Below are 21,645 nucleotides of genomic sequence, written 5' to 3' on the forward strand. Positions count from 1 at the left end.
CATTGTTGACAGGTTTGAAAGACAACTTTGTGAAAAAACTTGCTGGCTTCCTGTGTTTGCTTTGTTCCCCTAAGTTGGCAGGGTATCCCCAGACGTGGGTCCCTTGCTCCCTTTACCACTGAATTCAAGCTAGCCTGGCTGATGAGGGGTGTTACCCCGAAACCGGTCCCAGGATGCTTATGTCCGGTTCAGGGAAGACCTAGCTTGGCAGTTCGGGCTGGACAGTTCCCATGAGGCACAGGGTCAAGACCGATTTGCACATAGCTGGGTCCGAACTGAGGTGGCGAAGTGAGATAAAGAACGATAATGGATTCAATCCAGATCTGTGACTGGGGGTGAGTGTATGAAAAGTTTCAGCGCTCCGTCCATCATCTCCTTGTGTTTGCTTTGTTCGCCTAAGTTGTCCGTGTTGCATCTTCCCTCCCACCCTCCCGTAGTCCGTGTTGCTTCTTTCCTCCCACCCTCCCATTGCCTGTGCTTCTTCTTCCCTGCCATTGCTGCTTCTTCCCTCCCGTTGCCTGTGCTGCTTCTTCCCTCCCGTTGCCTGTGCTGCTTTTTCCCTCCCACCCTCCCGTTGCCTGTGCTGCTTTTTCCCTCCCACCCTCCCGTTGCCTGTGCTGCTTTTTCCCTCCCACCCTCCCGTTGCCTGTGCTGCTTTTTCCCTCCCACCCTCCCGTTGCCTGTGCTGCTTTTTCCCTCCCACCCTCCCGTTGCCTGTGCTGCTTTTTCCCTCCCACCCTCCCGTTGCCTGTGCTGCTTTTTCCCTCCCACCCTCCCGTTGCCTGTGCTGCTTTTTCCCTCCCACCCTCCCGTTGCCTGTGCTGCTTTTTCCCTCCCACCCTCCCGTTGCCTGTGCTGCTTTTTCCCTCCCACCCTCCCGTTGCCTGTGCTGCTTTTTCCCTCCCACCCTCCCGTTGCCTGTGCTGCTTTTTCCCTCCCACCCTCCCGTTGCCTGTGCTGCTTTTTCCCTCCCACCCTCCCGTTGCCTGTGCTGCTTTTCCCTCCCACCCTCCCGTTGCCTGTGCTGCTTTTCCCCTCCCACCCTCCCGTTGCCTGTGCTGCTTTTCCCCTCCCACCCTCCCGTTGCCTGTGCTGCTTTTCCCCTCCCATCCTCCCGTTGCCTGTGCTGTTATTCCCTTCCCACCCTCCCGTTGCCTTTGCTGCTTTTCCCCTCCCACCCTCCCGTTGCCTGTGCTGCTTTTCCCCTCCCACCCTCCCGTTGCCTGTGCTGCTTTTCCCCTCCCGCCCTCCCGTTGCCCGTGCTGCTTTTCCCCTCCCGCCCTCCCGTTGCTCGTGCTGCTTTTCCCCTCCCGCCCTCCCGTTGCTCGTGCTGCTTTTCCCCTCCCGCCCTCCCGTTGCTCGTGCTGCTTTTCCCCTCCCGCCCTCCCGTTGCTCGTGCTGCTTTTCCCCTCCCGTTGCCCGTGCTGCTTTTCCCCTCCCGCCCTCCCGTTGCCCGTGCTGCTTTTCCCCTCCCGCCCTCCCGTTGCCCGTGCTGCTTTTCCCCTCCCGCCCTCCCGTTGCCCGTGCTGCTTTTCCCCTCCCGCCCTCCCGTTGCCCGTGCTGCTTTTCCCCTCCCACCCTCCCGTTGCCCGTGCTGCTTTTCCCCTCCCACCCTCCCGTTGCCCGTGCTGCTTTTCCCCTCCCACCCTCCCGTTGCCCGTGCTGCTTTTCCCCTCCCACCCTCCCGTGCTGCTTTTCCCTCCCACCCTCCCGTGCTGCTTCTTCCCTCCCACCCTCCCGTGCTGCTTCTTCCCTCCCACCCTCCCGTGCTGCTTCTTCCCTCCCACCCTCCCGTGCTGCTTCTTCCCTCCCACCCTCCCGTGCTGCTTCTTCCCTCCCACCCTCCCGTGCTGCTTCTTCCCTCCCACCCTCCCGTGCTGCTTCTTCCCTCCCACCCTCCCGTTGCCTGTGCTGCTTCTTCCCTCCCACCCTCCCTTTGCCCGTGCTGCTTCTTCCCTCCCACCCTCCCGTTGCCCGTGCTGCTTCTTCCCTCCCACCCTCCCGTTGCCCGTGCTGCTTTTCCCTTCCACCCTCCCGTTGCACGTGCTGCTTTTCCCTCCCGCCCTCCAGTTGCACGTGCTGCTTTTCCCTCCCGCCCTCCCGTTGCACGTGCTGCTTCTTCCCTCCCACCCTCCCGTTGCACGTGCTGCTTCTTCCCTCCCACCCTCCCGTTGCCCGTGCTGCTTCGCCCCTCCCTCCCACCCGTTGCCCGTGCTGATTCTTCCCTCCCATTGCCCTTGTTGCTTCTTCCCTTCGTTGCCCATAATGCTTCTTCCATACCGTTGCCCATGATGCTTCTTCCATACCGTTGCCCATGATGCTTCTTCCTTACCGTTGCCCATGATGCTTCTTCCATACCGTTGCCCATGATGCTTCTTCCATACCGTTGCCCATGATGCTTCTTCCATTCCGTTGCCCATGATGCTTCTTCCATACTGTTGCCCATGTTTCTTCTTTCCTTCCACCTCCCACTCTCCCATTGTCTGTGTTGCCCACTAAGACCATGTCATATCACTTACCTTCTAACTTTTAGCTATGCTTCACAGCTGCTGTGTTACTGGACAACATGCCTTATAAACATTGTCAAAGTCAATAGCTCTCGCATAGGCGAGACCTGTTGGCTATGCCAATGCTTGTTACATTCTGACAGCAGGGTTTGTGAAGTAACATTTTATCTCACTGAGCAAATGCAAACGGGTCTACTCACATTTTCAAACTAGGGCTTTTTCTGTCATCCCAAACGGGTAGTGCAGGTAATTACCACATGCAAAGTGACTAGTGGTCTCAGATGTGACCTAGATCAAGTAGTTGCTGGAAAACTATCGAAAAGAAAGTGGTGAATGGCACGTGGAAATGTGTGAAGAAAAATGGATTCAAAAGGCATTTCACACTCCTTTTGCATCCCAAAGTTACCGCATTATTAGAATGAGGCGTAAATGTAGTAGTACTGTATTCAGCACTAACATGCAGAGATTATCTTTTATGATAGCGAGTAAGCACTTGCTTGGGCAATAGTACATTTTAATTGGAACAAATGCAAATATATTTAGGTTTGGAGAGCAGCCAGGATTCGCAAGGAGATTTTGTATGATTGAGAATGGAATGCTTCAGGTAATTTCATCACTTACGGAACTGTTGATCGAAACGTAGTTTCTGAAATAATCTGTCCCATTAACCTGTATCTTGCATCTTCATCAAATAGTTGTTTCCTGAAATTGAATTGCAGTGTGTAACCTTTCACGTAATTCTCTATTTCAGGTTACGCTAGAAGAAGGACAGCAGCTAGCACGACAACTTAAAGTTACTTATATGGAAGCTTCAGCAAAAATCCGAATGAATGTAGACCAATCTTTTCATGAACTCGTGAGAGTTATAAGGTGAAGGTATTTGATTAATCTAGATGTTTACGTTGCATTAATGTCCCACCTAGTACCATCTAAAACACGTTTCATGTTATTATTTTCAGTCATCCAGTAGGAAAAACTGACTACTACTCCGTTCAATAGGAAAAAACCTAGGTGTGAGCTATACAGTGGACACTTCTGTCCGAGTGACCTAGGGAAAAAAGGTTCAGACACCCACCTATAAGATTTAGTTGGACTCCTGCATATTTGGGGTGACCTATGTCAAAAGATAAGCGTTTTCAGCAATCATTGACGGTATATTCAACATGTCATCTGTACCGGTCAGAACATAGAACTCCACATGATGACATAAAGTCAGCTGAAGGTCACAGCGTTGACCAACAGCTGAATAGGAAAATTCACTGATATATTAAGTATGCTGGTTTTATCTGCATTCACCACCACTTCCATTGGAAGACGTCAGGTGGTTCGAAGCACTTTTATTTACAACCACACTTTGCAGGCTGCCTGTTCTTCATATGTGTTCACTTTGGCATATTTTACAATGTACACCAGGCGTGCTTTTGTTGTCTAACACATCTGAGTCCTGCAGCAAAAGGCATGGGAGGCTCTCAATAGAAATTGGTGAAAATTTGGAAGCAGCAGGGACTCGATATCCTAGGTCCTGCATATAAAATTGGATTGTAAACTGATGGACAAGGTATGCATAAACTCCCTCAAAGGAAGCAACACGCTTCTCTTAAAGTAAATGTTCAGAAATTATTTTATTGGGACCAAAACAACTTTAAAGGTAAAACATACAACACATGAAATCCTCAACCCAATTTAGTAAAAAGAATACTTTAATGATTAAAACAACAAAAACTTTTTTAAAGGGGATCAAGATTTATGATTTTTTTTTAAAGAAAATGCAAAATGTGCCCATGGAAAGCAATGACGATCTTATCTGTCAATGTTGGACTATGTTGATTTGGTGCCCGGGTTGTAGGTATCTTTTCAGGCCAAGCACAATAATGCTAGGGTCCCAGCAGTTAATTTCAATCAACAGTTATACCTTGGGACTTTGGGGTCATTTAAAGTATGGCTGGCAGCTAACCGGGTCAGTAGAGGCCCTTCCTGACCAACCGTGAATTGCCGGCTATGATTGGAGATCTCCACCATGTCTGCAGACATCATTGTGCCATATGAGCTTCCACCAGTGCAGCAGAAGTACTTTTGTCAAAAGCAGAATACGAGCTGACGGCTGTAATATGGTGGCCAGTAGACATTTTATTTTGTAGACACAATCCCCCAAACTGGGGCTCATTTATGCAAAGTTAGATAACAGTGGCTCTGTTGTGTAGGCAGAACATCGATCGTTTTTCCTGCCTGGAACTGTTGTGCCTCGCATGGTCATCTCTGCTAGGACATTTGCAAGAAGGCCTCTCCTACATAGGCTCGGCCTTCTGATTCATAGACTTAGAGCCTGTGTGGTGTATGAGTTCTTAAGGCTGAGGTTTATGATGGTAAAACTAGCTGATGCTTCCCTTTCAGAAACCTAGCAGTCCTTCCACCTCTAAATGAAGCAGTGGAACAGTGACCTAGGTGGAGTAGGAGCTCTGCAAATTTGCAATGGCGATCTAGCTCCACGAAAACCTAAATAGCAATCTTAATGTCTAAAATAGTAGTCAAAATCCTCCATTGGAGCATGGCTGGCTATAGTGACCAAAATGGATTCCGAATGGACGGAAGCATTGCATTTGGGGTCTCATTGAATCCTTGAGTTTTAGCACCTAAAGTTCACAGTTGGATGAACTTGAAATGTGTAAGCCACCAGCTTTGCTTAACCACTTTGGTTATTTTGCAGCCTTTTCAGACTCCCACATGGTACAATTGTTTGACCTTTCCTGTAGGCAACAAGCATGTGCTTTTGCTACGCAATGATCTATTGTTTAAAAAAAAAAAAGACTATACAAACTCTCAAAAGGGCCTTTTAGTCTGCCTATTAATTACAATTGGTTGGTTTCATTGTCACTCGTATTGTTTCCTCTTATTGCTCAGCGGCTGCAGATGTCACTTCTTACTTTGTTCGATGGAGCATCACAAAAGTACTTATAAATGTTTTTATATGTGTCCTTCCACTGCTTGCGCTCAGCGGGAGGTACTTTTTTTTTGCTTCTCAATCGTTGCTTCATTGCTCACGCCACCCTCCTCTTGCATTGTTGCTGCCATCCTTCCCACCCCATTGCTTGTTTTTATAGCACCTGAACATGCATACAAAGAACACATTACCAGCTTGCTCTTGGAGACACAGCTGTTCACTTTACCCATCCCAGAAACATGGGACTGCAAACTCTTTCGTTGCTTTAAGAATGAGCCTTAACCCACTTGGCAGTAATGTTTGCTGCTTCAAGTAAGCCTTCATGTCATCAGACTTTCTTTTGTTTCAGCACTATGTGTACCGAAATAAAACTCTGGGCCAATGGGGAGATAAAACGGGGACAAGGGCAGCTAGGGGATAGATGAAACCGGGACGAGGGTGGTTAGGGGCTAGATGGAACAGGGACAAGGGTGGCTAGCTGATAGATGAAACAGGGATGATGGTGGCTCGGGGGTAGATAAAACAGTTTGCTGCAGATTTATTACATACAAGGAGTATGCCAACTTGGTCGGTTAACTTACAGGCGATCCAAGGGCAGGCAGCTGTGACTAACCTAAGCTGCCCTGCCGGTCTGATGAACCAAACAGCACAGTGGCAAACCCAATCGGTGCTACCATTTATGTGGGTGTTAGCCCCCTTACATACCATGGACCCCTATCCATCACTTTTACTCATGCGTTTTTAGGGGCGGAGCGTCTCCAGGCAAGCCCCCGGTTGCTCAGGCTTACAACCGCCTGAAGAATTAGCGGGGCACTGTCGATTTCAACCAGGGTCCTGCCGTAAAGACTCCTGGGATTTTGACATAATGTACCCCTATTGTGCTCCTGAAAGGGTACCACTCATACCATTCAGCCTCCGGATCACCCTGTAACTCCGCCTGCAAAACAAATGTATACATTAATTTGTTCAATTCGTTAGCCAGCCCTCCTGCCGGCACAAAGGGTAAACGGATGGGAGGGTGACAGCATGTCCAGCGGGGGAAATAGAGGGTGGCCAGTGGGTGGGGGCAAGTATAAGTACCTGTCCCCAGCCCACTGCGCACCGAAAATGACGCCGCAGAGGCGTCGGACATAGGCGGGACTCCCAGAGTAGGGGGGGCCCTGCATAGGGCACAGGGAGGTGTCTAATGTGGCACTAAGGAGGCCGACCTCTTACAGGACCCACTGCGTGTGCCGCTGGCAGCCGCATAGTGCTGATATCGGCAACCCCCCTCTTAGCAATTATAGTCATGCTGCGCAAAATAAACAGTCAACACAAGTCTTTGTTGGAAAAACAGTTTGCTGCAGGTTTATTACATACAAGAAGTATGCCAACTTGGTGAGTTAACTTACGAGCGATCCAAATGCAGACAGCGGTGACGAACCTAAGCTGCCCTGCCCGCCAAACTGCCCCGTGAGCAACCCAATCGGTGCTACCCTTTATATGGGGGTTAGACCACTTAAATGCCATGGACTACTAGTCCATCACTTTTACTCACGCCTTTTAAGGGGCAGAGCATATCCAGGCAAGCTCTTGGTTGCTCAGGCTTACAACCGCCTGAAGGACTAGCGGGGCGACGTTATTTTAAACCAGGGTCCTGCCGTAAAGACTCCTGTTGCCAGTACTTCTAGCTGGTCAATTCCCATCTACCTCTGCAAGTGTTCCCCATCCGTATTGTGGGAACCATGTGGTGTATGCACTTAAGAGACAAAGCCTTATTTACCAAGCCCTTCTTATTTTATTTGATTTTGAATTAGAGTTGAACCAAGACCTCCTGCTTGGTGGGCTTGTGCATGGCTTATTCACCCTTCCGGAGGCAAGTTTGATGGGCTCTGCTTAAATTGGGAGCTACTGTTCTCTGTTTTAACCACAGCTTTATTTACCCATCCATAGGCAGGTTTGATGGCCTCAGTGGAATTGAGAACAACTGTTCTCTACTTTAACCAAAGTTTAGGGTGAAATCCCTATGGTGCCCTCTGTGCCAATAAGGGCCTACTTGTTAGGTATTGCCAGGTCGTGCATTTACCCACCACCGCCCAGTCACTGATTTCAGAATACGCTTGAAAACATATTGGAGTTAACCTCCCAGGCCAACAGCTAACAAGATATTGTTTGAGGCCAACACCATACCTTTCTCTCTGCCAGCTGGCCTTCTCCTGTATAGGAGTACTGCGCCAGCAAGAATTCTTACCCAATAGGAAATGCCAAACTACTGCTCTTCATAACCATACTTATGTCTGATTTAATCCCTTGTGCACTGCGTGCAATATGTGCCTTACATTTAGGCTTAACTAAGCCCTTGTTTACCCCTGTACATGGTTATTCCCAAATATGGGGGTTCAAACTGATAACCATGTGCCGCACCAGCAGTGGGAAATTTACCTGCTCCTTCCAAATTTGAAGGCATGCTGTGTTTTAGTAACTGTCAGTATTTGTGCTCCAATCCCTTCTTTCTCCACCTTATTGGAGTAACAGCACACACTTTTATGGAATGGCAAACTTACGCAACCCACCTTTTAAAAACCCAGTCTATTTGCAGGTTCCTGGCACTGTACCCTTCTACCAGTGTATGGCCAATGTTGCACCTACAGCATTACGCCTGCCCCCGTATTCTGCTTCATTACATTTCCATATTGCATGCCAGCCCATTACCTTCTGACTCCTATATTTAGCTGCTGTGTTGCCATGCTGATGTCCCCTCCCAGCGCAAGTTGTGCACTTCCCAACTTCTGCTAATATATACTATGGAGCAGACAAGTGGGTGGGAACAGGAGGGGAACCATAGCTACAGATACCTGCCTTTTCTTGAATAATGGAAATGACAAATGTTCTTTAATACATTGTAGCCTTTTTGTGCTCTAACCCATTGTTTCCTGAACTTTTGGAACCGTAGCACACTTGTTAGATGACAACTTCAACAACCCGCCTAGCTACCATGGCTATCAGGGCGGGTAATTTTTTACTTAACTGATGCAACCTGTAACATGCCCTCGGTTACAGAGCACACATACTTTGCTGAATTTGACCAGTCGTTTGCACAGACATTTTTATTGCTAAATCATGGCGAACACATAAATGGTGTCAAATCTGGTATCCGGGAATGTTTGTGCACACTTTTGGAGTCGCCGCACACTTTTTGAAGTGACAAACTTATGCAGCCCCATCAGGCATGCTTACCTGCAGGATTCTGTTACCCATCCTCTCACTTTTACAGGGTGCACATCTTTTATAGACATGGCCAAAAGGAAAACCTATTGAAAACCCACTCTATTGCAGGTTCCTGCCAATGTATCCTTCTGCCCATATGTGGGCACATGTAAATGCCTACAGCGTTGCGGGTCCCACCGCCCTACTCTAATGAGGTAAGGTCAGGGAGGGAAGCCCTGCACCCCCAGTATTCTGCTTATTCCATGACCATATTGCATGCCAGCCCCTCACCGTCTGACTTCTATTTGGGTGCTGTGTCGCCATGCTGATGTCCCCACCCTGGCGTAGTCGTCCAATTCCAAACTTCTGCTAATATATACCAAGGAGCCGGCAAATGGGTGCGAATAGGAGGAGAACCATATGTACAGTTCCCTGCCCTTTCTAGAAAAATTGGAATGTCAATCTTTTTTACTACCTTGTAGCCTTTTTGTGCTCTAACCTAGTGTTTCCCCCCAACTTTTGGAACCACTGCACACTTGTTAGATGACCACTTCCACAACCCGCCTAGCTGTTGGCGAGTAATTTCTAGCTTAACTGAAGCAACCCTCTGTGGTGTGGTATGAACTGCAATGACTGTCCAATCTGTAACCTGCCTTTGTTCATGGAATGCACATACTTTGCTTAATTGACCAGACATTTGCAGAGACAGTCTTATTGATAAACTATGGCGAACAAGTTAATGATGTCAAATCTAGTTTCAGTCAAACGTTTGTCTCTTGTGCATCTGCAAGTGAGTACCTAGATTTGTTTTAAAATCTTGCATTCTTCACAGATGAGTGAGACCATTCGGTGAATAGGACATAGCTCACTAGGTTTATTCCCGGAACTTAATTGCCCTCTGCCAGACAAAAAGGCCTACCTATTCACTGGTTTGTCTCCTAGTACTCATCTACTTGGTGATGCAATACATTATACCAAGCAAGCTGGCAGACCGACCTCACCAAGCTACATGCCTGCCCAGCTTCTGGTGCTTATGAACGAGTGGCTTTAAGGAATGCATGTCTGTATAATTCCAATCTATTCATTGATTCCTTAAAGGAAATTCCCACGTGCAGTTGGGCCTCTGCTATTCAGCTGACCCTCTTCCAAGGCCTGATTATCTGTTAACAGTATGAGTAGTGTGGGGACCTTTTGTGAACTCTAAATTGCAGTTTCATATTCTGATGCAGCCCCCATTTTTGTGCATCCTACAGAGACCCCTCAGCCTAATGTGCGTGCCTTCGGTACATAGTCCAGCTCGCTTGACTCACTTGTGTGTGACACAAGGCAGACTAGCTCCAACTGAACGGACTGCTGCATGGGGGGGCGGTTTCCAGCCGTGGCACCTGCTCTGGAGAGGTATCTAACCACATATAGATTGCCTGGAGGCTATTATAGACCTACTGCAGTTATTTCGAGTATCTTAAAACATTCCTGACAATACTGTCCCCTTGATTCGTGGAAAAGTAGGAGGAGATAAGTTTTCATACAAAACGAATAAATGGACAATTACACAATAATGTGTTCTACATAGCGCTCCAGAACTTGCTTTGCCATCTCAGAGCTGAGTCTGGCAGATGCTACTAGCAGTGTTTCCTGTCGTTACCCAGCAGGGGGAAGGTAGCCAATCAGGGTAGCTAGGTGGAAAGCCAACAAGTATTGAGGTTGACCCTGGCTGTGCCAACCCTAATGTGTATTTGAGTGCCCATCACCCCGAACGGTATCTTGGCTCTGGATGGCAGATGTCTGTTACCCAACTTGGTAGTACTTATATTATCATCCTCATCAGGATGAAGGGCTGGGTTGACCTACCGGGCTAGCCTGTGACCCTGGGATCGAACACTGGATGGTATTGAAAGACCCATCCCTCTGCGCATGCTTGCAACACCTTCCACTGCATCACTCTAGTCAGTAAAACCAACGCAGGGTAGCATGCAATGCTAAGCCCACGCAAAAATCGCCTGCCCCTGCGAGCAGACCATGCATTCCTCGCTCCCCAAGCCATCCGAACTGTTGATGATACTTATCGGCTGTTGTGCAACTCGCCCCACCCATCTTACACAAGCTGCCCATGACCCAGTTTCAAGTCAAAGAATAATAGTCAAGGGCATGCCAGGAGTAGGCCATTCATCCCTTAAACTGAAACAAAGTATTGATTTAAAAAAGCATGTTCATCTATTGTACAAGTCGTCCCCATTTAACTGGCACAAGGTGGGCCTTAACGAGTAATTATCCTGTCCCATTATCAAATGTTCTCTCTACACGCTTCAAAGTAAAGCCACCTGATGTCCTACTGCTTCTGGCCCGAACCTAGAGGCTCTCTTGTCATTGGATTAAAACATTTACGCTGACATCTTAGCTTGGCATGTGACATGAAAATGGGGATAGCCCTAATGACCCTACTTCTCATGGGCTGGTTGTATACAAAAAACAGAGAAAGGCTGGGTAGCAGGGAAAGAAACAGCTAATGTTAATTCTATGAATTACTTCAATTAATCATAGACACAGCTCGAATATTACGAGATCTTTCTTTTATTGGATCTCTCCAAGTATTCAAATTTTATCCTGATAGACAGAGTTGCTACGAATTGTGATACAACAGCAAACCAATTATACTATATACTAAAAATTAAACAAAAATAATACACAAAATTACTCAACCTCAATATGTTCAATTCAGTCCCTATGAGGAAGACTCCTATCTTCCACACATCTATCTATATGAGGCTGTGCATCCCATTCCTTCACAATCGCTCTCAACAATAGTCTCTGGGGTCCGTGTGTATTTGTGAAGCAAAGAGTCATAGACCTTAATACAGCACACAGTGTATTTGATACATTCAATAGTCCAGGCCTTCCAGAGACTTTGATATTGCAGTATCAACGCATTTCAGCCCTTCAGTTATCGGCCTCTTCAGGACATAATGAAAGAAAGAGTACCTATACAGCAAACATATGCAAAAATATATACATGATTTACACAATGAACCGCAATTTGGTACATGCAGACTAAGAATGGTCCTAAGTATATGAAACCAACTATACGGGTGCTTATAATAGAAATGCTGTGGGGTAGGGTGCTGATTGTGCCCCCTACTGTGCATTAGATGGCCAGAGGGATGGAGGTTAAGGTCTGCCTTTGATCTAGGGCTCAAAATTTGAAGCCTGCTTGTCGCCGAGATATGGTAACAAAGGGCTAGGTCTCCTTAAAGGTAGCTCTTACCATCCTATACAATGACAGGCCATACCTATTATTTTATTTATTTATAAAGTTTTACATAGTGCAAACTTGACCCTTATGGGTATCATTCCATATCTACAATGATAGGCCATATCATACTATGCTAGACAACGATAAACCCTACTATACTACACCATATCATACAAAGACAGGCTACCGTACTGTACATTGACATACCATGCCATACATTGACAGGCCATACCATAAGATAACACACCAATGCCATACCAAACAATGACTGGTCCAGCCATACCATACTATATAATGACAGATCATACCATACCATACAATGCCAGGCTACACAATAACAGGCCACATCACACCATCCCATGCCATACGATGCAATGGCAGGTTATGCCATGACAGGCCATACCATACGATACAATGACAGGCCATAACAAACTACACGACTGGCCATACCATAACATAACATACAATCTATGCAATGACAGACCATATCATACTATACGACAGACCATACCATAAACTAACAGGCCATACATTACTATGCAATAACATACCATACTATACTATGAAAGGCCATACCAGACTATGACAGACCACAACGCACCATATTTCAGGGGCTTGGATCCCCGGGAACAGTACCCCCAAAACACACCTGCCGGCAGCTCCGACTCTGACTTTGACAGTACAGAGAATCAGAGTGGCCAGACGGGTGTGTTAATATGGAAATCGATGCGTTCATTGATAAAAATGAAATCTTGTCTTTATTAATAGATTCGCCCGTTTTGAGCTCCACATCAACCTCAACTCGCAAATATGTAGTCAAGCAGGCCTTGAGACCTAGACCCGGGATCACTGATTTGATAGGTCACAGGTGGAAGGGTGCGTAGCTGGCAGGCAAACACTTGGGCAGTAGGAACCTCTTGATCCATCCCACAGATAGACACAGTGACATTACAATGGTCAGGGGAGATTGCCCCAATAAAGCACACATGGCCGGAGCGGGTACACACACTCCTAAAAACACCATAAAAAGTCAAATGCCACATGAATTGGGAACACATTGCCAGTACGCACCTAGCACACATAGTGATCATGTGCTCCCCATGCCGGACATCTGGACACATTATCCACTGGGCACACTATGTCCCCATAAAAGGTCAAGACCCAACTATAATAACCATTTGATCAATAATTTATGTCTCCAAAGGCAGCAACTAACATTCCTCACCATATATGGTACACCAGAAACTTTTATAACCTGTTGTGTATTGTATAAAAGAAGAACATATACCAATTGTATATTGTGCCAGCCTTCAGATCTCGTGCCTGTAACTGTTCTCCTGCCCTTAATGTTTAATTAAACCAACTGTTCCTGTTTTGCCAAACGCCTCTTGTCTTCTGTTTTTTAAAGGATTTTGAACTCCTGCATCAAGGGGACGGAGAGTACTGTGGTAAAGGAGACCTGTAAAAAAAAAAGTAAACACTATATGCAGGGCTACGGTTTCATTGCCACTGACATTACTTTCTAGTAGCTCCTGACACTACACACAATAAAATGAACAATGCCTAAGGGTTACAATGGGTATCTTTCTGCTACTTGATTCTCAACCCTTAAGAATCTATCTCGGTTTTCTTAGGTATCTTGGGACTTTTCTGAACCTCTAATACACAATTAGCAAATCTAAATGTAACGTTCTATTTGTCCGTCATAACATTAGTGGAACATACACATAAATGGTAGATTGGTTCTCAATCAAACGTCCTTTGCTTAACTTTCACCATGCATTCATCTGTATTAATCCTCACACATAGTACACAGCCTACCCCAGGGTTTCATACCCATAAATAGCCCCTAGGATACTCCCGGAGGAGCAGAAAAAGTTGCTATTTAAATACACAGCCTAGTTCTGTATCAAACCAGCCCCGAGGTCTGCACTCGGTAGATTTAAAATGCATAAGTAGTTCTTAAAAAAAAAAGGTCCAACCAAATGACTCTCCTACCCATAGCCGGCTTCTTACGTTGATTGCCGGAAGAACGTCAAGGAGTTTCCACGTCCTCCATAGCTAGAATAGGTCCTTTCTGCCCTGCTTCCACAATTGTCTTGTCTTGGGAGTGTTCTGGAGAACAGGCACAGGACTCCGGATAAGGGGCCTTTATATAGTGGCCTACTCAAGATGGTCACTGAGAGTTTGTGCATGCTTGTGAGACTACCCAGTCCTCGTGAGGGACTCCGGAGTGGCGACCATCTTGGAACAGTCGTAAGTTCCATGGATTGTGGGTGTCTTAAAATGGGCAGGAGGCATGAGAAAACAATGGTAGCAATATTTACCTGTGAAGTTGCAAACAAGACCACCATCTGGGCTCAGCGCTGATTACTAGCGTTATCTGCCTGCTGTTTGCTTTAAGCATATTCTATGTTCCATTTACCTAATTAAAATGATTTGTTACTTCTGCTGTTGGTAAAATTGAAATAGAACTTGCATTCAAACTCGAGTTGCTGCTAACCTTTTTAAATACGGATCTAGGCAGACGCGCTGACTACTAGCGTCGTCTGCTCATCTAATGTTTTTAGAAATATCTGTTTGACTCAAAAAAATCTAAGTTGTTTTACTAAACTGCGCCAATTTTTAAAACATACCTTTTGCTGCTAAACACTCTCTTGTATATTGCACTTACTGTCGCTGCCATCTGTTCCCGCATACCACGTGATCCGACTGCTTAGAGCGGACACGTGTAGCGGTTGGCATTCTAGTTGCTAATTTTACACTCCCCTTCTGCCGACAAAAGACCGGATGCTGCGACCGCGAAGTCGAAGGCGCGCCAAAGGCAAGCCCGTCTGTGCCCGTCGGCACCCAGAGAGTGACCAGCGCCAGAACCCCTGCTCAACTAACCAGGCGGGTTTATTCACGTGAGGAGCTACTGTCCATTAAACCTGATGACTGCCTGGACCCAAGACGGGACAGAGATTCCTACACCTTCCCCCAGATGTATTGCGGTAGGTGCAGAGCCAAGCAACATACCTCAATCATGTTCAGGCCCAGCCTAAACTCCCAGCAGAATAATACCAGGGCGTCTAATCCTGCACAGGGTGGGCCTCACCTGCACTCCATCTCTTCAAATAATAACGTGACCACGAATTGCGCTAAATCCATTAATTGCGTTCTAATCAATATTAGGTCTCTAATGAAACCCCAAAACAACCTTGAATGTCTTATTCAACTTCATCATCCAGACTTGATCTTTTTAACTGAAACGTGTGCTAACGATGCTAGCAACCCTGACTGAAATCATGTAGTACCAGCAGATCATTTAGTCACCAATCTAGACAGAACTGGGACTACGGGGGGTGGGATCACCTTAATTTATCGAGCTTGCTTTAAGGTAAGAATGACACCCAAGCCTCTTCTAGCGGCAGAGGCCATGTTTCTGAGCATAAAACTAAATAATAGGGAAGTCTTCCAAGGAATTCTAGTTTATAGACCCCCTGGACCTAGGCGACCTTTCGTCACTAAGTTGCAAACCCGCATGGAATCCTGTCTCAATACTGATTCCTTTACGCTGCTTGGAGACTTTAATTTTCACTTAGAGGTAACAAATAATATGGATACCTCAAATCTAATAGACACTCTAGCCAGCTTTGGTTTGACTCAATTGGTGCAACAACCCACACATCAAGTAGGACACACCCTGGACGGCATTTTTACAAACAGTACACATATTGAAGTAGCTAGCTCACTACCCCTTCTTTGGACCGACCACTATGCTGTCAACTTTATCATCAATATCTGCTTCAACAATCAGTCCCGTAGAATAAGACCCCCTCTGAGCAAAGTCCGGGCTTGGAAAAAAGTCTCTCAACCAGAGCTGACCGCAGCCTTGAAAGATAATCCTACCTTCCAGGCTGATTCCAATCAGGCAGCTTTAGAATTTAACAATTGGATTATCCAGGCCACAAATCCACTGGCCCCTGAAGTGTCTAAGCCAGCTAAAAAAAGGCACGCATCAGCACCGTGGTACTCAGCAGAGTTAAAAATCATAAAAATCAAATGCAGACATAAGGAACGCATTTGGTGCTCCTCCTATAGCCTTGCGCACAAATCAGACTATGGTGCCGTCTGAAACGAATACAAGCAAGCTATAATTTTAGCCAGACTACCTATTTTACTGCTAAAATCCTTGAATCCTCTACTTCCTCTAAAGAATTATTCAAAACAGTCACTGCACTGTCCAGTCGGCCAAGGGACTCTGTCTTTCTCCCTAACCAAACTTTTATCGATAACCTAGCGGTCTTCTTTCAGAGCAAGGTAAATCAGGTCTACGAGGAACTTTTGAATCTACCCCAGGTCAATAGGACTACTCCCTTTGAGGCTTGGGATAGACAGTCCTTCCATGGGAGCCTAACCCATTATTCAAGTTTGGAGGTGAAGCAAGTGGTTGATCTACTTTCCCTAACTAAATCAGGATCCCCACTTGACCCGTGCCCCCCATATATCCTACACCTAGCAGCGGAAGAGGTCGGCAGAGCACTGACCCATCTGCTCAATTTAGTGATTGAAACAGGGATCTTTCCAGCAGGATGGAAACTGGCTTGCATCAGGCCTATACTAAAAAAACCTTCCCTTGATCCTTTGGAGGCGAAAAATTACCGTCCCATTTCATGTCTGCCTATAACTTCCAAGATCTTGGAAAAGGCCATTAATCAGGATCTGACTATCCACCTGGAGAAAAACAACCTGCTGGACTCCGCCCAGCATGGGTTTAGATCCCAACACTCCACCGAATCTGCCCTGATTATGACAACTGAAGAGATTCGAAGGGTTTTGGATGATGGTGGTAGAGCTGCCCTTATATTACTAGACCTCACGACAGCGTTTGACACTGTAAACCATGCAGTGTTACTAACAAGGCTGCAATCCGTGGGAGTCATTGGTAAGGCCTTGTCCCTTCTCGCTTCCTTCCTCGACTCCAGGGAACAATTAATTCACTGGGAAGGTCTGCAATCGGAACGGTTCACTCTCCCGGGTGGAGTCCCGCAGGGCTCGGCTCTTTCGCCCACCCTTTTTAACATCTATGTAACTCCATTGGCCAGACTGATCAAGAGTCATGGCCTAGTGCTCGTGTCCTATGCCGACGATACACAACTACTGGTGTCGGTTACGCAAAACGACAATATTTCAGCCGAGCGGTTCCGCGACTGTCTCTCCTCTGTAATGTCATGGATGAGGGTCAACTTTTAATACCCAAAAAAACGAGATCCTTGAGTTCGGTAAGAATCCCTCCATCTGGAATCAATGTTGGTGGCCCCCTGAAGCTGGCGCATGCCCCTCGCCAGTCACCAAGGCTAGAAACCTTGGCTTTCTCTTCGATGGCGGGCTCACCTGCACCCCCCAAATCAATCAAGTGGTCTCTGCCTGTTTTTTTTACACTCAAGATTCTTTACAAAATTCTCCCATTTATTCTGCCTTCCCTCAGGAAAACAGTAGTGGGCGCCCTTATTCTATCAAGGATAGACTATTGCAACGCACTCTATCTGGGCACGGGGGTAAAACAGCTCAACAAACTCCAATCACTTCAAAACGCTGCAGTCCGAGTTCTATATGGCCTTCCCAAACACCATCCCACCTCTGCGAGCATCAAATTACTTCACTGGCTTCCGGTAAGACGTCGGGTAGAGTTCAAGGCTCTTTGCCTTGTACACAAAGCCCTCTACGGTGGCGGGGCAGAAGACATTCAGTCTCTGTTCCCCCGCTACATCCCGGCGCGCTGTCTACGGACTTCGGACGTTGGGCTGGTCCATCCTCTCAAAATCAAGAGGGCTAGCTGGGGGGGTAAACGCTTTTCATTCCTGGCGGCCAAACTATGGAACTCCCTCCCTGCTTCCCTCCGTCTCCAGCCATCGCGATCCATCTTCAGAAAGGCTATAAAAACCAGGCTTTTCATACAAGGCTAACATCGGTGCTTCCCCAGATCTTGCTACCTAGCGCCAAGATGCCTCGGCATAAGTGCGCTCTACAAATACAATCAGTCAGTCAGTCAATCTGTGCAACCACGCAGGCAGTGGGGGCAGATGTCTGTGCAGGATGGTCATACACACTGCAGTTCATGACACCATACCACACTATTGAACAGGTGTCTCCAACCAGTCCATCAGGACGTGAGCTACTGTTCTGGTCTTCAGAGTAGCTCATAGCTTTAAGTTCATTTTTTAAAAACACAGTGTCATATTTTTCTTTTAAAGTTCAGGGAAGGCTGTGTTTATTTTACATTATTATCTTCAGGCTGAAGATAGCAGGGCCTGATAGTGAGCAGTGCGGGAGTCAGATTTATGACCCAAGGCACAAAGGTGGAGAACTGAAGTACTGAGGTATTTAACTCTTAAATAAGTACTTGTCAACTCAGTACTGGATTGTGAGAAGAAAATTATATTTCTGAATGCTTTTAAATGGTAGTAAATGAAAATGAAAAGTTACCCTAATGATTAAGTTAACTTTTCTCCCATTTCAAAGTGTTGCATTTACAAACAGAAAGCTTCTTACTCCCAGTAGACACTTTGCCATATTTATAACTAAAAACTACAGTCCTCTTTTTTTAATGGGAGAAATTCAAATTGAAGAAAAATAGTACTATGAAACATTAAGTTTTAATGTTTTTCTCCACTTTCAATTAAGCCAATTACATCTTAATGTTTTATGAAGCATGTTTCGTCACTTTTAAATCCTCCCATTTGAACACATGGCTGTATTTTTTTTGTTATTAACATGGCACCTTGTCTACAGGCCACTGGGAGCAAGATGCCTGGTGTTTGTAAATGTGACACTTGGAAATGAAATTACATTTAAATTGAGTTTTATGGATTCCATATGAACATAACGTTAACTCTTCGGGTTAATTTTCTCCCATTTCAAATTGTTGCCTTTACACACAGCAGGTATCTTGATCCCAGTAGCTGGTAGACATGGTGCCATATTTATGACTGAACAATACAGCGATTGTTTTAAGTGGTAGAAATTTAAAGAGCAGAGAAATGTTCCACATCATGAACATTTTAGCAGAACGTTTTCTAGGCATGACATTTCTCCAACAAAAACAAAAATGGTTCTATGTTTGTATTATACATGTAAAGGTGCCACATATGATGAAAGGTATTCCAGTGCCACAAGTACATACCACATAGGCTCTTAGCCACCCATACGCATACATGTTCATACATCCCCCAAAGCCCACACACTCACTGACACACATGGCAGTCCTGTCAAAGTGCCCCATGTCCAAGTATTTTGTTCAAACTATAGTAAAAGGTTCTAAGGACATTAGGCTTAAGGTCAATGAAACTGGGCATGAGGGTGTCTGGTATCAATGCGCAAGTTGCTTAGCTTTCAGTTGCTCACGATGATTTTCACTGATCAGAAGTATCTCTCACTACAGAAAAGGTTGGAGACCCCTGCTATTGAATGACAGACCATACCATACTATACAATTACAGGCCAGGCCACACCATACTATACCATACAATGTAATAGAATGACACGTTACGCCACAACATACTATCAAATGGTGGGCCATACCGTACTATAAAATGACAGGCTATACCAAACTATACAAATACTGGCCCAACCATACAACAGGACTAAAAAAACATTGTTCAAGCCCATGGACGTCAAATAGGCTAGACCTCTTGGCTTTGTCAATGCTTGCTTCGTACTTGGAATACTCACGCAGTAAAAGGTAAGTAACCATGGCAATTGAGAGCTCCACAAGGTCAGATACCTGGATCTGCAGTCTTGCAGGAGGCTTAAACCTTGCTGCAGAAATTTTCAAGTGCGATGACCCAGGCATTCTTGCACCATCTATGTGCGTTTTTATGATGGCCCAATTAGTTACCAGGTCTATATGTAGAATACTTGCTTTGAGAATGGTCTACCAGCCTCTCAATGCCCGGAGGTCCGAATGGTCAAAAACATGGGGTGTCCACATGTATAAGATTTCTACATTTTGGCAGTGCCCAGACACAGTAGCATCCTGTGTTCTAAAAGAAATCTAGAATAAAGTAATAGGAGTGACTGTAGAATCCGTATGGCAAAACAATTAAGGTGGTGGAAAAACTCTTATTTGAGGAGCTACTAAGTAGATTACTTGGTGTGTGGAACACTAGCTTTTCCACCATTTATTTATCTGTTAGACACAAGTTCATATCCTGGCAAAGCTGACTGTGCTGTCCATCCTTCCAAAGTTGGTTAATGAAGTATAAATCAATTGAGCAATAATCACACGTTAGGTACAGCACTTAGAAATGGCAGATGTGCGGTATGAACTCTATATGTAAAATAAACTTTTATAAATGTTTTTGTCAAAAGTTGCCAGATATTTGGAAAAGAATCCTAATTTTCTTATTTTGTTTAACCAATTAAAGCAAAAGGTCAGTAATACAAATTGTTTATTCGCATGGCAGGCGCACGCTGAAGGCAAACAGTGTCAGTATTCTGAGTTTTTCCACAAAGAGTTAAAACATTAAAGGAAGAGAGTGCAAAGTGCTTAATCTTTTAGTACCATGCCTAAAATGTGTTTTTCCCCAGGCCTTAAAAACAATAATTTGGTATTTGTAAATTGCTGGGTTTTTGTCCGTTTGATCTAGGACTAGCAGTACATTCTGCTAGATGTGCCATTTTCTCTGTATGCAAGATTAAAAGCTTCTTTACATTTTGTAATTTTTTTGTTGCAATATTTAAGAGTTTTTCTACCTTAATATATGTTTTGGTTTTTAGTAAAATAGAATTAGAATGTGCTGTACTTCAGTGGCAGCTGCCTGCGATGGAGAGTGGTGTGGTGGGAAAAACAGTACATTAGATTAACTTCATGCCGACATACATTACATTATCGTTTTAAAGTTGAAATGTTTACTTTAAAACGCTAATGTAACGCATGTCAGCGATTTAGATATACTAGCAGACATAAAATACATAAGTAAATAAGTCACTTGCGTTTGTTCTCGCTCCGGTGTACTTTTCTTCTCCAGCGAGCCCCAGACAAGTCCCCTACCAATCCTCGGCACTGCTCTCATGCTGTATGAGAGCAGCGCCACGATTGGATGGAGCAGGCTCTCTCAGTCCTCCAAAGAGCACTTTGCTCGGTCTCAATCCAGCTGTCCAAGACAACTGGGTTGAGAGGTTTAAAGTGCACATGTCTGGCTGGCCGTTGCAAGATGGCAGCCAAAGAGATACATGGACTTTGAAGTACCCAGCCCATCACTCCTTTCTTCTGCTTCCAATCAGCAGCGACTCCGCCCTGAGATTCAGCTCTGGGCGGGAGTTTGCAGAGCCAATGAAAAACAAAAGGGTAAAAATGCTTATTAACATTTTATCCTTCACGGGGACATTTTAACTAGTGAGGCGATGCTCCTCCACCTTAGCGGAGGAACCGCCCCTGCTGATCTTGGATTGCCTGGGGCAATATTAACATTGTGCTGGCTCCTTGGCTTGATGAGATCGCATTATACAGCAACAGACTCTTGAGCCTTGGAAGGAAACGATGCAATAGACTGAAGCAAGCTTCTCTAGGAATATACCAGTAATGTATCCCCTCGACATGTTTGTAGTACCCATCTTATACATGAGGTGATACTTGATGAAACGAGTGGCCAACATATTATTGCACCCAGAGTAATAATACCTTACTGATATAGTGGGTAATATCCTACCAGTACTACGAGTTATTGATAGCTTCTTTATGCCATGATAAATTGTTGCTATTAAGGACAAAATAGCGCCGC

The 21,645-nt window shown here is 45.6% G+C and overlaps 1 protein-coding gene across 1 annotated transcript in view; it reads left to right on the forward strand.

Moving 5' to 3' along the window:
• The window catches only part of RRAS2 (RAS related 2), a 369,972-nt gene that overhangs the window by 333,542 nt on the left and 14,785 nt on the right, over positions 1 to 21,645 (forward strand). The window contains exon 5 of the mRNA XM_085648118.1: positions 3,259 to 3,377. Within this exon, the coding sequence (XP_085504244.1) occupies positions 3,259 to 3,377 (119 nt within the window). The remainder of the gene's footprint in view (positions 1 to 3,258; positions 3,378 to 21,645) is intronic.

The sequence above is a fragment of the Triturus cristatus genome, chromosome 3_2 (assembly GCF_964204655.1).
Source record: "Triturus cristatus chromosome 3_2, aTriCri1.1, whole genome shotgun sequence".
Lineage (NCBI taxonomy): Eukaryota > Metazoa > Chordata > Amphibia > Caudata > Salamandridae > Triturus > Triturus cristatus.